Source organism: Labrus bergylta, chromosome 16 (assembly GCF_963930695.1).
Source record: "Labrus bergylta chromosome 16, fLabBer1.1, whole genome shotgun sequence".
Lineage (NCBI taxonomy): Eukaryota > Metazoa > Chordata > Actinopteri > Labriformes > Labridae > Labrus > Labrus bergylta.
In genome coordinates, this window is record NC_089210.1 from 14,756,963 (window position 1) to 14,773,446 (window position 16,484).

General features: G+C 37.8%; 1 protein-coding gene across 2 annotated transcripts; it reads left to right on the plus strand.

Moving 5' to 3' along the window:
• The first annotated feature begins 1,077 nt into the window (after positions 1-1,077).
• Positions 1,078-16,069, plus strand: LOC109995763 (MAGUK p55 subfamily member 2). Of its 2 annotated transcripts, XM_020649598.2 has the most exons (15): positions 1,119-1,188; positions 1,301-1,337; positions 4,176-4,224; positions 4,633-4,733; positions 4,844-4,999; positions 5,738-5,908; positions 6,027-6,134; positions 7,836-7,955; positions 8,142-8,273; positions 8,492-8,594; positions 10,161-10,229; positions 10,393-10,554; positions 11,258-11,460; positions 11,838-11,966; positions 12,585-16,069. In XM_020649598.2, exons 3-15 carry the CDS (start codon positions 4,194-4,196, stop codon positions 12,759-12,761), a joined length of 1,662 nt encoding a protein of 553 aa, XP_020505254.1. In that variant the 5' UTR covers positions 1,119-1,188; positions 1,301-1,337; positions 4,176-4,193; the 3' UTR covers positions 12,762-16,069. The 2 variants fall into 2 exon arrangements, with proteins under 2 accessions (XP_020505253.1, XP_020505254.1); XM_020649597.2 differs by lacking the exon at positions 1,301-1,337 and having other exon boundaries at positions 1,078-1,188.
• The last annotated feature ends 415 nt before the right edge of the window (positions 16,070-16,484 follow it).

Here is a 16,484-nt window from a genome sequence, read left to right on the forward strand (position 1 = left end):
CCTATGTCTATTTAGTCTCTGTGTGTCTTCCCTTCCGGGTCAGTTCATTGTTGTAAGTTGCCAGTGTATGTTGTGTCTGTGTTGTTCGTTGGTATGTCTGTTTTTGCTCGTGCTCCTCTGTGGCTCCCTGTTTTTGAGCCCTGTGTTTTTTGTTGTACTTTCTGAAGTGAGTTTTTGTTTGCCTTTTTGTTTGATTAAATATTTTTTGGTTTCTGCACTTGGGTCCACCTCCCTTGTTTTACACACCGAATTGTAACAAAGTATTTGTTTTGGAAATATTAACTTTCATTAATGTCACTGCACCTCCTTACTTCTTCAAACATTTTGGGAAAAATATGTTTTTTAAAACATAGAAGACTTCAATAGTTCAGGGGGGACTAAATAGGGCTGGTTTCATTTTTGGTTTTCTCATTTGTCTTTTCTTATTCAAACTGAAGGGGGGGGGGGTTCTTATTATAATTATTTTTAATCAAAATAATGTTTACTCCAAAAAACATAGAGAACTACAATAGGCTGACCAGTTGTGCCCTAGTGTAAATGTGTTTTTAAGCATTTTGGGGGGGGGGGGGGGATTTGTCTTTTTGTTTAAAGTAAATACATTATTTGAAACATATTGCTCGTGTTTTTCGCATTTATTTGAACAACAAAGCTGATGAATATTAAGATGTCTTTTATGCAGAATTAACTTCTGTAACACAATCCAATATAAACTGATTTTTCCCTCCTCAAAACAACGTTCGTATGAAGCTGTGGCGACTTTCCGTTTTTAATTGACAACAAAAGAGAAAAAAACGCACTGGTCCTTTAATCCTCCTCTGATGGTGGGAATCAAGAGACAAATTGTTTAAGGAATCTAACCGGAAGCTTGAAGAAGCACCAAAATTATGCAGACTACGAGCTAAAATTCCACCTGGTCTACATCACACTATGTCCAACATAGTGAATTCACATGGTGAACACATATCATGATTATAACAATAATATGATCATATTGTTTCTGTATAACGTATTGTAAATATGCAAAATGAGATTTAAGTTTGAAATATTGCCGGAAGTTGCATGCTTTCTCCTGTGTTATTGATGTGAGCCTATTGATGACGATTTAACAAAAAAAAACAAAAAAAAATAGACAACAAGAAGCGCACGAGACATCGCATCGAGTGGGTATCTTGTCTTATTGTGCAAAAGGTACTTGGTGCATGGTTTTTAATTCACATTTTCTACCGTGAGTCCTACTGTTGCGAATGTTGTACATATTTTCTCTTTCTTTTCTTTTCCTACCATCTCTCGTTTTCCTTAGAGAGCAGCTAGAGCTACACTGGACTGCTTTGACAAAGGTGTGAGCGTGTGCTTTGTGTGTGTTTATAACAAAGCGCTGATAATAACGTCAGTGGTAAAGCTGTACGTGCGATAGGCTAAAGAGACGGACCTTTTTTTTTTTTTTGTCTGCATTTTCGTGTGGTTTGCCTGTGAATGTGCGTCTTTGTGTGCCTATGTGTGTGCGCCATTATGCTTTGTTATGACTCCAGAAAATAATTAGATAAGACCCTTCTCTGTTTGAGTGGGCACCGTGTCGTCCACGTATAGCCGACTACGTTAATTGTGTTTACACGTTAAGTGACGGACATGCCTTCACAGCATCAACACCCTAAGCATTAAACAAAACACATAAGTGTTTACGGGGTTCAGGTGACGTAAGAAAAAAAAAAAAAAACCGTGACAACGCAAATCACATCCCCCACACACACACACACACACACACACACACACACACACACACACACACACACACACACACACACACACACACACACACACACACACACACACACACTCTCTCTGTTACACTCACATCTTCACTCAAATCTTATTCGATAATCCATGGAAAATTAAATAGAACATTAACTGTATTAATAATTGCCTCTAAGTTGCAAAATGAATCCATTGAAACATGGAAAATGTGAAATCTAAAAATATTTTTTTTTTAAACAGTTAATTCAAGAATTATTATTTAAAAAAACAGGTCTGCAGCATAAACTTGCAAGGTTACTGGACATTGCTTGAAAACGTGTCTTTGTATTTGTTTCTTTACTAGTGCAGCAGAGCAGATGGGTGACAGTGGGAGTTAGAATAAGGAGGGGGGGGGGTTATTAAGGGAATAATCGTGAGGGGGAGAATATGAAGGTGAGGATGGTACAGTAGGGCCACTAAGCAATGGCAAAAAGATTAAGGGACATATGAGAGTAAGCGCATGGGGCAGTGACAGAAGTTGGTGATGTTGATGAAGATAAGTGAACAAATGGGATGAGAGATGAGTAGAAGGAAATGAAAGGAGACAGAGAATAACAGAGGTCAGCAGATGTAATGTAAGATTAAGTGTGAGAAGATTTCTCTACCATATAGTTCATGTGAAAAGTAGTTGTTCAAGCTTTTAAAAAATGTTTTCCTCTCCAACCCTGTTTTTGTCCCCTTCATTTGTCATCCCAATAACTTTATCCACAGCTACTCTTCCTGCCTTCCACCGGAAACAAATCAAGTAGTTGTATGTAGTATAACACTCACCTAAACATGTTTTCTTCATAATATGTACCTTTATGGCTACACATAAATAGGTGAAATCCATCTATCTGAACAGCTGTAAGCCTTGAGCATCTATCTATTAGCACATGTTTCTCGTTTTATTTCTGGAGCCAAAATACTCAGAGGTTTTCTAATTGTTAGAACCAAAAAATGTTGTGATTAAAAGTAGTACAACCATTGAAGCTATTGAAAATGTGTTGTTTGATGTTGTAAAAAAATCCATCTTGACTGTGAACTGAACTATAATTTACAGACATCTACGAAAATCCTGTTGTCTAGAAGTGTATACAAGGCTAGTGGTTTGAACTGGATCCGAATTCAGTTTTTACATTTCTTCTGATGGAGCATCTCAGTAGGAAACACAACACAGACGCAGGAGCAGTGGTTTAATGCTTTGAGTCGGATTTAGTGTTGTGATTTGGGCCTGAATCCTGATTTTTAGGGGGTTTCCCCAAATTGTAATATGTCTGCAACCCGCTGTGAGCCACAGATTACATTATGTGCAAGTCCTGGTTAAAAAAAATGTATTTAACTTTGACTTTGTAACACACAAAGCCATTACATAGTTTGAATCTGTTACAACGTTCATGCTTGTCACAGATAAATTGGTGTTATATGCTGCCAGTATTCAGCCAGAAATTACATCCCGAATCTTTAAAAGTATGTTTGAAATAGTTAGTTTCGGATGTCTCCATCGGTCCTGTGTCTAGTGCATCTTTTTTTAAACTCTTAATTTCCTAGTTTCTGGAGAACAAGAAAAAAAAACTTTTGCACGTCTGTCTACAACTGTATTGGTCTTGTTTGAAGAATGAGCTGCCTTGAGCTTGCATAATATCATCTAAAAATAGGCAGTAGGTGGGTGATGTTTTTCAGACTACATTTTTGATCAAGTACATTTTCATCCCGACATTCTGTTGTCCTCGTAAAGATTCTTTATGTTTGCTTTTAATCTCAAGTCCCTTTTCCACAACCTGTTCAGGGTGGGATACAACAACACTGGAATGCTGTGAAAATCACAGCAAAATTACACTGTTGTGTTGTTTTGTGTAAAAAAAAAAAAACAGATTTGCATATCAATCAATCAGTCAGTTTTTATTTGTATAGCGTCAACTCATAACAAGTGTTATCTCGGGACACTTTATGCAGAGTTACAGGACTGTTTGGGCTTTAGGTTGCAGAATATCTATGTGAAAAGGGGTTTCCAATATCACCTGCTCTTATCTGTGTGTTTGTGTTGAAGAGGAAAAAAGAATCTATTTTGTTCTCCTCAAATTGCTATCTTATTGTGTCTGTCGTCATGGCAATATGAAGTTACGCCTACATTACCTCCACTGCCCTCTCTTACAATAATTTGTCTCTTTTTAATCTCTCTCTCTCGATAAGAGATAAGAGATAAATAAGCCGGCATCATGCTTAGAATTTACAGTGCAGACACGAGAGCTGCATTAATTGTCTCTCAAGACAATTAAAAAAAATAAATGCATTTGCTTATGAAACTAACAACATTAGCCTCTTACTGCTTTTTGGACTCCTTGTATCAATGGACTTTGTACATTACTCATATCTCACTTCTTTTCCTCATCTTTCTCTCTTAGATCGACTGAAGCTCTACAATGCCTGTGGCCTCGACTAAGACAGAGCCTGGTAAGACCAGATAGCTAATTGGAGCTATATCCCTTTCCTCTTTTGTATTCACTTTGGAATATAAAAATGCTTCACGTGTTTCAGCAATGTTTCATCTATGTTATACTAAAGTAGAGTGGGGTCTTTGTTTAAAACTACCTGTGCAATAACTACACATGTAGTTGTTGGCGGTTGGCTATGGATGGCTGTAGGACACATGTTGGGGAAATTATTTAGACTGGGATGCACATATTTCAGAAAACTGCTAACTTAAGCTTTTAAAGATATAGTGCAGGCACAGCAATGAGTCAAATACCAAAAATTCCACTAAAGACCATAGCTAATTAGAAAATTAGTTATTGATACTAGGCCATGACTTATTCATTTATACAAAACTGCTGTTCCTGTTTTCGTCGTTTGTGTGTATAGTGCCCCAGGTCTTGGATGTGATGAGTGACAGCACCACCAGCTCCACCACGGCCAAGGACCTGGACCTCATTTATCTCAAAGGCATCATGGAGAGCCCTCTGGTGTGGAGTTTTGTTAAAAAAAAATGTACATTGATGATGTGTTCATATATACACAAAAATAAGAATCTCAAACATAATGGTGTGTCTTTGCATACATGTATGGATGTTAGGAACAAGAGGAGAGCCTGAAAGAGCCACGGCCGTCACCAGTGAGGGAGAACAACGTTGAGCTCCTGCAGGAAATCCTGAGAGACCTCAACCCCTTCACAACCCGCTCTGACACTGCAGCTGAATTAGCGCTCATACTCACACAGCCTCACTTTCAGGTGCAGATCACATATATACATTTAATAAAAAGTGTATATATAGTTCACTTTAAAATTGTCTTCAGCTTGGATTGTATTAATACCATAAATTAATGGGGAATGTACGCTGCACTAACCTTTGTTCAACTTGTTAGATACCAAATGATTTAGTTTTCTGTCTTGTCGTGTGAGTTAAAAATCATAAATTTTTTGTCTAAATCATCTAAAATGATTGCATGTGTCATGGGTAAGAAACAGTCTCCATGAATTCCGGGCATCTAATATGCAGTATAATAACAACCTGTGCTGAATGGGGGGTGAACAATCTTCTACAGATTGCTACCAATAGAGAAATGTATTGGTGAGTGGGCTTTGGGCTCATCATTAGACATCAAGGGTTTTCATATGCATGAATTATCTCTGTATTTAGAATTTTGTTCAATTTATTACGCCATGAATAGTTTGTTATATTTCTATATCTGATCTACTATCCAGAAACCCATCTAGCCGTCCTACAGTTTGCATAGCCACATGCCAATGTTGATGCTGAGATGCACCATGGGCAGAGGAAACATGGGCCATTAAGGCTGGTTGTTTTGTTAAATCCGCCAATACAATGGGTTGTTTGACCTTTGCACACTATACTATTTTCCAATCATACAGTTAAAAACAGAATTTGATTTGTCCAAAGAAGAAAATACTATTTATATATACTTATATATGTCTTTTATTTGATTATTTTACTTTTTTGCTCACCAGTCTCTACTTGAGACTCATGATTCAGTAGCATCCCAGGCATGTGATAGCCCACCCCCCAGCCCATGTGACTGTGTGGATCATGAGCAGGAGGACGGCCACAAACACAACCTGCACCCACCACCTGACGCAGTACGCATGGTGGGCATACGCAAAGTAGCGGGGGAGCATCTGGTGGGTATTATTTTAACATTCAACATATTTGGCACAAATGAATTCTAATGTTTGTGATTTTAATATAAAAGGACACAATGTTGAGTAATTTAAACTTATTTTTGCTGTTTTGCTACAGGGTGTGACATTTAAGGTGGAGGCTGGTGAGCTAATTATAGCTCGCATCCTCCATGGGGGGATGATAGACCAGCAAGGACTACTGCATGTTGGAGATATAATCAAAGAGGTAGGTCGACTGAAATTCAACTTTGGAAACACTTTAACTTCTGAAGTCAAAGTTCTGATGACCTCATGAGCACTGTATAACCCCACTTAATGTCTATCTAAAACATTGTAGTTTGGGCTATTATGCTTTTACGATCTCTTTATTTGTAATTAGATTTTATATTGTATAATTATATTATCATGTACCGGTAAATGTAATCTGATTACACTCTGCATATGACTTTTTGCTAAACATGAAGCTGCCTGGTCAGAGTAGCTTAGCACCAAAGTACTGGGGGACTCGATAAGTTAAAGTAAAAAGCTACATAATTCTTTATCCTAGTCAAGAATTTTAAAGATGAATTGTTTATTGTTTTTTATATTAGAAAAACACTGCTGTAAATGGTAATTAAGATCTTAATATGAATTAATCACATATCAATATTTTTTTGTAAAAACGCATTTAATCACAGGTAGACGTATTTGGTCTGTACAACCCTATTCCAAATAGTATTCTTTATGTTATGGTGGTCTAAATTCGGATGCTCACCTTATCATCAGGTCTTGTTTCAACACTTGAACCTACGCCAATGTTCTTTACTGTAGCTATTTGCCTGCTTTGTTCATTTTCCTCATAGGGCTATGAATTTTAGGGTTTGTTTTTCTTGCCAGGTACATGATGGGCAGACCGAAAAGAAAATGTTTCATTTATTAGTTGATTGTGGATGATGTTGTTTTACTCAGACAGAAAAAAATAAATCAAAATTAAACAGGATCCTAAACGAATTTGGAGAAAACAAATGAATGCCCCCTCGTTTTTATAGTTTATAACTCTAAAAATGCTGTCTTGTTCCCTCCCTTCATCCACAAATGAAAGAAAGATCACGCGATGTGTGTATGCACAATTATGGGTAAGCCCATAGAACCAAAATGAAGAGGAGGGTGGTTAGCTTCTCATTCCTCAAGGGGCTGATACTGAGACTTAAAGAAATGTGTTTTCATAAATTAAATAAAACATCCATTTACCCCTTGGAGCTAATGAACCAAGGGATCCTCCAGTGATCTCCTGTGGGCACTGGCACTTAATCAAATCTGATGCCATTTCATGGAGCATTATCTTGCACTGTTTGAACTTCATGTGCTTCTCAATAAACAATCATCATCTCTACCCGCCATGTGTGCAGTCTGTGAAATACATCTTTTATGTGTTTTCAGTCCAGGCAGTTTAAGATTTTGCAATAAGTCTCAGTAGTGCAGTATTAAGTTGTTCAAATAGTTTGACACACGTGGCACTTGTTGTCTGACGATGATGATGAGTGCCATGAGTTGGACAGAGATTGGGTAACCAACAGATGCACTGATGTTGGGTGTAACACAAGGAGGAGATTTCTTTTGATTAGCTTGGCTATGGCAGCAGCTTCTGTTCAAGTGCTCCTTTAATGAGATCAAAAGAAAGTATTGTTTGTTATTATTATACTTTCATTACTATTCAGATATAATTATGAACAGTGATTTTTGTCAACCAAGGCACATGATGTGACTCCCTATCCTTATCTGATCTTGTGCCTGTGAAGGCCTAAATATCTTTCCTGTGACCTCTTTTCTAATGTTTCTGGCTCACTAAAGTCTTTTTGTGTTTGAGACCTCCTTGAGGACATGGGGCCGCTAATTTGTCTATCAGTTTGTCAATTCAGAAAGGTTTCTTTATCAAACGTGTTCACAGGTGAATGGACGAGAGGTGGGGCAGGACCCTAGGGTGCTGCAGGAGGAGCTGCAGGCAGCCAGTGGAAGTGTGGTACTGAAGATACTACCCAGCTACCATGAAGCAATACCACCAAGACAGGTACAAGCTACAAAAATAGAACACAGAGAATAGCTGTACTACCATTAATTAGTTTAGTTAAAATGGGTCAACAGATGGCCAGATATAATATTAAGTAAGAAGCACACAGTTGTAGAATGCATCTTTGAGAATGCAAAAACAGCAAACATGTTATTGAGTCCCTTTTCTGTATTTGCATTTTTCCAGGTGTTCTTTAAGTGTCACTATGACTATGACCCAGGTAATGACAACCTGATTCCCTGTAAGGAGGCGGCCTTAAGGTTTGAGACAGGAGACATTCTGCAGATAGTCAACCAAGATGATGTCAACTGGTGGCAGGTGGAGTACAAAAACATAATGTGTTTTTAAATGCATTTGCATTAGTTTTCCCTTTTGTGTTATTCGTTATTCACAGAAAGCTTTAAGTCATTCAAATTTAGATTCTAAATCCATTTTCCATAGATTATTGTTTAATACAATCACATGAACCCTGATTGTGTTTTTTCGTTTTTAAATGCTTGTATTCAGTAATGGGTCTTTGTATGTGTTTCAAACAGGCCCGTCATGTAGAGGGTGGTAGCACGGGGCTGATTCCCAGTCAGATGCTGGAGGAGAAGAGGAAAGCATTTGTCAAGACAAATGTTGAGCTTGCACCAGCAGGTAACTGTTAGAAAAGTAATGATAATGGTATTAAAGATTATCCCTTGTCTGCGTGCTTGGCATATGTGAATGTGCTATAGGCACATTGGAGACCCTGTGATCTAGATCTGCAAATAAGAGCATTTGACTCAAATGAACTGTTAACAATTCATGCTTCAACTTTTCTGCTGTCATGCAGAACATGATAACTCTTAGGGATCTCTTTTTCCATGACTAATTTTTTACAATCAATCTCTGTTTGGAATAACATCACATGTGGGCCCATTCACCAGAGCAGTGAACTGATCACTGTGTATGAAGACACATACAATTGTCTACAATTTCACCAGGCCATAAACATAACGCAGCCTGTCACGGATAAGATAGTCTGGTTAAAGTGTCTACGTCTGTCTTTGATAGGTTTATAGAGTGACTAACAATCAGCTTGCTTAAACCAACTTCTCATTTTGATCTACTTATTAAATTAGTAGTAAAATGTGCAAAATACACGGCCACATGTGCAGGAGTGTTAAATGTTGATTGTTCAAATCAAATCAAGAGTATTAATTTATACATTTGTAATTGCAGTAATTATGTATGATTGGTGATAAATTATCATAGCTCAGCAGGGCCTCCATTTATTTTATCTGGTTTTCTTAGGGCAGAAGTACCTGACAAGCTCATGGCAGCGCCTCTGAACATTTCAATCTTGTTGTTCCGTAGTGTGTACATAACACAGCCACCATCAGCACAAGACATATGGTTTTATATTTTCTGCAAATTTTTACCTGTACATTTGTTCAAAAGCACATTGTTTTCATCCGTCCCATGGATGTCTGACTTCAGGGACCAACTCAGAGCTGGCTCTCTTTAAAATGCACATGAGCACTTTAATTCAGACTTACAAGGCCAAATTGTATTTTCTCTTGTTTGACTCTGTGTATGTAGTTCACAGTGAAATTGGTGACATGTTAAACTTTTTCATCCAGCCTCCCTGAATAAAAGCAAAGCAAGTATTGTAACGAGAGAATAAAAAACGTAAAAGTTAAACTGCGAGAGAGCATATAGCTACTCTCTGTTATGATTTTTTAATGCATGTGTACAGTTTTGCATTTCAAGTCAAACATCTACAAAAGATAAACATTCATGGCTCTCCAAATGTTTGTATGTTGGCTAAATGTATAAACACTGTAGTGTCATAAACACATTCTGGGGGCATATCCTTGAATTCATATCTGTCCATAGCGGTTTAGTGTTATGGCTCAGAGGTTGGTGAGATTTGAACTGTTACCCGCACTGGATTGTTTCATTTTCTCTGATTGGGCAAACAGTGGGTAAAGTGGTAATAAGATGATTGGCTTTGCGGCTCAGGTGTAATTATAGGCTCACCCCCTTTAAAACAGTGATTAGGTATTTAAACAGCAAGGTTTTGGTAGGTCAATAGTGTTTCCTTCACACTGATCCCCATTAGCTGTTTTCCCTCGATCTTAAGTTGTTTTTTTTCAAAGCTAAGAGAGGAGGGTGGGTGAATGAAGAACTTGACTTGATAACTTCAGTGCTTGAAGTAATGCTTCATTTATGCCGCAGGAAATCTTTGTACTGGTGTTGGAGGGAAGAAAAAGAAGAAAATGATGTATGTGACCACTAAAAATGCAGGTAACAAAGCATGTCCTTTATATCATGCTGCATTGTTGGGCCGAGTCATTAAACTATGTCTACTGATCAATCAAGTTTTAACCTCTGTAAAAACAGTGAAAGTTTTAAGTTATTTTTCGATGTCTTCTTTCCTTTTTCTCTTCTGTCTGACTTCCTTTCTTAGAGTTTGACAGACATGAAATATTGCTCTATGAGGAGGTGGCCAAGGTCCCACCTTTTAAGAGGAAAACCCTCATTTTGATTGGTGCCCAAGGTGTTGGGCGGCGGAGACTAAAGAACAAGCTTCTACTAAGGGATCCTTTACTCTTTGGCACCACCATTCCATGTAAGTAATCACACATTAAACATTAAATTGTCTATTGCTCTTTTTGATGACCTGGATGGATTATTGTTGTTTTATATTCATAGCAGGGGGAGAAAGCTCGTTGATGGTTGATTTATATTGACTTTTATTGGGAGAGAGAGAAAAGCTTGCAAGCACATTATTTCAACAAGCTGGGGTGAAACAGATTTTTTTTTTGCCTGGGGCTGCCCGACTAATATTAAAGTAACAAAAATATGTTATCGTAGAATTTCAACTTTATAATTTATAATGTACTGTTTAAAACAAACAAACAAAAATCTTTGATTGTTAATGAGTTAAGAAAAGTTAAGAAATATGTCTACCCTGCTTATGTCCCTGCCTGGTGGGCCACCACCCCTAGAAGTAAAACCTATGGGAAACACAGCCAAGGCTTCAGGTCAGAAGGTCAGAAAGGGAATTGGGGTTGTGCAAGAAGCAGTGAACTAATAGACTGTCCGTTAAAACCCCCATTGTTTACAAATAACTTGGGTTTTGAGTTGATAATGCATAGTTTAAATCAAAAAGAGGTGTTATGCTGTGTTAAATTTCCATTTTTCTATTGTTTTCAGATTGCCACTTTACATGTGGCCACCAAAAAACCTGTCATCAATTTTTGAGGGGTCAGTGCCAAAGATTATTAGCACCCATATGTGCATGTTCATGATTCTTTTTCCCCACTATCCAGACACTTCTAGAAAGCCCAAAAAGGGAGATCAAGAGAGTCGGATGTATGCTTTTACCAGTCGGAGCAAGATGGAGGCTGATATCAAGAACGGATGCTATCTTGAACATGGAGAGTATGACGGCAGCCTCTATGGAATCAAGATTGACTCCATACATGAAGTCGTGGAGGCAGGACGTGTCTGCATTCTAGATGCAAACCCTCAGGTACACACAGAAATGCCACATTTTTGAGCATTGGCTTTGCAGTGCTGTTAAAGTGGCATTATGCTTTCTATCCTTTATAGCCTACACACTTTACCAATAACAATACATAAAAGCAATACAAATACATTTCATTTGAACACTGTCCTGGGAAGGTTAAACACCAAGAACAGCCTTGAAAATGTGATGTAGCTCAATTCTGTCAGCTGAGTGTCATGTGCCTTACTCAAGGGCATTTTTCTGACGCAATAGGACCGCACAAAGCAAGTACTGAAGTGTGGCCAGTGAGGAAACTCCAGCCAACTGGTGGAATCCTGACCTAGTATTTTCAACACACTCTTTGTAATCAAAATCGTTTGTGTGGTCATGTTATATTCCAGTCTCTCAAAGTGCTGAGGACCTCAGAGTTCCTGCCCTATGTGGTGTTCCTTCAGTCTCCTGACTTCGAGGTGCTCAAGGCCATGAACCAGTCGGCTGCAGAGGCAGGAGTGGTTACCAAGACCTTGACGGTAAGAAAAACTCATAGCAATCTTCATTTACATGAAGAGAAAAGAAACACCATTCTCCCCATCCTGCTGTAGATTTACAATCAGCGCTGTGCAGGGCCTCCAGAATCATAAAGGACCACCTGCATCCATCTCACAAACTTTTCTCCCTCCTACCTTCAGGCAAGAGGTATTTGGAGCATTTCTGCTAAATCCAGCAGAATGCTTAACAGTTTTTCTTCCCCAGGCTGTCAAGATCGTAACCGAACCCTGTCACACAAATAAAATAAGTAACAGATGGACCTGTGCTGCACAAATTGAATGACTGGTGCTAACTGTGTGCTGCAGGTTTTATTTTGTATCTGTTTTTCTGTATCTAAGCTTTTTTTTATTGTAATTGTTTACCGTACTCTTAGAAGATTTTTAGGTATATTTATATATCTATATGTTACATGTTCTTTCAGTCACACTAATTGGGGATACAGATACATGAGATAAATGCCAAATAAACAGAACCTTGAACACTTTCAACTCAGTTAGCTGCATAAAAAGTATAAACTTGAAAAGGTACCAGGAAAGTTCCTGACATTCCATTAAAAATCCAAAGAAATGTAGTTTGAAACCTTGTGTTTTCCATCTTAGGATGGGGAGCTGCAGAGGACATGTGATGAGAGCACCAAACTCCAGGCAGCCTACGGCCACTACTTTGACCTCAGCATCATCAATGACAACCTGGATGAGACCTATCGCACAGTCAAGGCGGCCTTGGATACGGTTTCTAAAAACCCTCAGTGGGTCCCCGTCACCTGGGTTTTCTAGAGGGCGTCTGTGGAGGGAGGACTAAGGAGGAAATAAAGGCGAGCGAACAGCACTGAAGATATGCTTCTGTGTAAAGTTAAATATAGAACTGTGTAAATAGTGGATGTTTTTACAACAATTTCACAAGTTCCTATCAACACAAAATCTGATCTGACCCTTACAATAGCAGTTTTTAAAAGAGTCATACAGGGGAGAATACTGAACATTTTACATTGTGTTAGATAAAACATCCATTATTTAAACAGGAATACATTTGTCTTAGCTTTGAGGACAGGAAACAAAAGGAATAGTCAAACATCAACGAGAAAAGAAGTCAGTAGAAGAATTGAGGAAAAAACTGGCGTGTGTGTGTGTGCGTGTGTGTGTGTGTGCGTGCGTGTGTGTGCGTGCGTGCGTGTGCGCAGTTGTCTATTTGTGCTTAATTTTAGAGCAGACGCTTTTGTATTTCTTAATTATCTTTGTGCCATTACTGATGATCATCAGCAGATTTTGTCACTGTTTACATTTCATGATCAGAGAGATCATCACTGAGTTAACACCTCATTTGTACGCAGTTAGTGCCAGTAAATTACGTAACACAAACTTATCAACTGACCAAAACGTTATCCTAGAATGTTGAAAAGAAATTGACAAATGCCTATCACAACTACAAACTAGATAAATTAAAGCTGTTTGTTTAATAGCGTGGCTGCCCATAAGGTCTTCAATTTACAAAAGCATAAATGAAAAAGGCAAGTTGTTTGTATAATTTATCTTCAAACTATTAATTGTGTAACCCATGCAATGATTTAGTTGCTGTGAAGCACAAAAACACACATTTTCTATTGTCAAACTACTTTTTTAAATAAGATTTCAATCTTTTTATTACCAGGTGCCAACAATGAAAGTAAACTCCACTGTCAATCTGTGCTCTCTTTTGTAAGCATATATTTAATGTAGTTGCACACTAGTGTGCATGATGTGTTGTTTCAATATTGACAGTGAGAAGTGTGCATGTGTAACTGTCTCATTGCAGGACATGTGATGTCACACATATTAACCAAAACCCCTCACACTGCTACTTTTTGGCTGCTTGATACAAAAATGAAGGTTCTCCTTCTCCATAACTAATCCAGGTTAAATCTTTATTGTGTAATGAGAAGAAACCCTTTACCAGAGTACAGGGAGAACTGACTGCCATGCATGGATTCCCATACCCATGAACATACATGTAAATTTACTATCACTGACAATATCACCCGCATTCCTAAAGCAGACCCACAGTTACACAAGGTGGCAATAAATACATGTTGGCTATTCCCCTTATCAGCAGCACCTCGAGGCTACATATGCAGACTTTTAACAGGACATGCTGTGGCATGCATCCTTACAGTGGCTAAACATGTAGCGCACATACGTTTTATTTGATGTGTAATGTGTGAGTCAATGTCAGTACAGTTCATTTCATGAAGTGAATGTTACAGGGCTGGTACATCATGCTGATTAGACAACATTAGAAGGGGTAGATTACATCTAAGTTACTGTAACACAGAGGTTGATCCCAAAGTTGAAGATGAAACGAGTCGCTCCACTTGTGTACTGTCTTCACCTGTCCATGCTTGTGTCTGAGAATTAGAGGGAGAAGGCTGAACCCTGTCGAAGTAGGAAGGGGTATTTGTTTTTATCCATGGAATCATAAGGATATCAGTTTTAAAAGAGAATTGCATGAATACCCCTGAATGAATCAGGTTACAGAGTCATTTATTTATTAATATTTAAATTGCAGCAGAAAAAAACACAGTATTATGCCACCCTGTTACACACAAACTCATACAGCTCCTCCTTCATCATATCCGTGAAAAGTACCATGAAGCAATCAAACAACAGCACATTGAAACAAAACTGCTTATCAGGTGCAGCGCAGTTGAAAGTGTAATCGATCAACAAGCATAGAATATCAGAGTACAAAATCCCTCAAACACATTAGCTGAAAAATGATCAGTTCCTCCTGAAACTTACAGCCCACATTTACGTGGGCACACATTGAAGACGTGTTTTTAATCGAAAAACATTCCACTCAAAACTGAAACTATTATTTATAATTGGCACTTTTCCTTTTTTTATTCACAATTCAAATTTTTTTTGTAGTCTTAACTCAGCTGTAAACAGCATGTAGATAGCATGTAGATACATAGTAATATAATAGCTCCTGTTTAAGTAAGTATGAGATTCTTGCTTAGTATTAACAAAATGTGAACTTTCAGAACATGTGCCATGTAAACACTTCTGCATTCAGCTGTTGTGTTGTGCCCTTGTGGGTCACCGTGCATGTGACACTGCCCATGGTGCCAATTGAAGAATGCTCCTTGAGCAGCTTGTTTGTACTCAGATTTTATATTGTGGCAGCTACTGAGTACTGTTGATGCACAATGAATTGTTAGACAGTATAGAAATAGTTGTATTAGAGAAGACCCTTTTATTGGGTCTTGTAAATAACATTTCTATGTATGCTGTAGTTTTCAAAAGTGGCTTGAACATAGCAGATATTCTTTGTCTGACAGCTATATTTTGAAGTCTTTGGTGTTGTAATGCACCACATGGTGGTCTCTTGAGGACATTCCAAAACCTCACTGTGTCCTTATTCTATAAAATGTCATGAATGCAATAAAACCATGTTGGCTGTATCTTTCTTTAACGATATGCATTTAAACTTGAAATTCATGGAACAGCCATAACTTTGTCAAGTGACCAGTGACTTGAGATTACTGATTTATATCCAGTTCCTATGAATAAAGGTTTGTTGGCTATATTTTTGAGTAAATAAAAAAGGGGGTTGCTCCAAGTTTAGGTTTACTGTACATGTATACTCTTTATGTGCCAAAAACATGTTATTGAAGGGTTTTATATCAAAATGAAGCATATTAGGAGAATTTTTAAAAAAAATCAGTTTTTATTTAAAAGGAATTGGTCTAGATGAAAAACCCCTGCATCCCACATAGTTCTGTTTTTTTCTGTTGTATGTTTTGTCACCTAGCTCAAAACATAATAATAATTGAGACATCAATTTCACGCCATCTGGGTTATTTTCGAAACGTTCAGAGAAAGCCACACTAAGCAAAAACATATCTGACACCAATGGGAAAGAGTTTTCAGTAGCTGAATTGTGGAGTGCTCCTTTAAGTTCGGATCACTACATTTCATATAAAACCCTTCAATAAAAGTTCTGATCAAGCAGGAACCTTGTAAATTTATTGCAGGACTTGTGATTGTGTAATCAGACATTGTTCATGTTTCACCTGAAAGTGAGTAAATACATTTGATTGAAATCAGCTGTGATACATTTTCTGTGTTGTTTTTATTGTGAGACGTACTTTTATTTAGCAAGAAGTATAGTTTCTGACATTTTAACACTTACATGATGTATTTTTGATTTGACCACAACAACAACAAGATTTAATGACAAGATCAAGAGGCCACTAAGCAGAATTTGTGGTTAGGGGTAACTTTACTGTTAACTTTACTTAGATCCACAAAGTTGGTTCCATTCTTCCAATAGTTCCCAATAGTAAAACAGTAAAACACACTACAAGCACATGGCTTTAATTGACAAAATAACCATTAAATAATGGCAACATGAGTCAAGTCCAAGGTTAAATAGAACAGTACAAGTATACAGGGAGAATACCAGAGGAAAGGCTGCAGCACACTTGAGCCTATACAAAAAGTAAAGTGAAGTAATACACA

Coding starts and splice junctions, on each gene's coding strand:
- LOC109995763 (XM_020649597.2), top strand. CDS start 4,194: ATGCCTGTGGCCTCGACTAAGACAGAGCCTG. Junction 6,135..7,835: donor TTGGAGATATAATCAAAGAG/GTAGGTCGACTG, acceptor ACGTGTTCACAG/GTGAATGGACGAGAGGTGGG. Junction 11,967..12,584: donor TGGTTACCAAGACCTTGACG/GTAAGAAAAACT, acceptor TTTCCATCTTAG/GATGGGGAGCTGCAGAGGAC.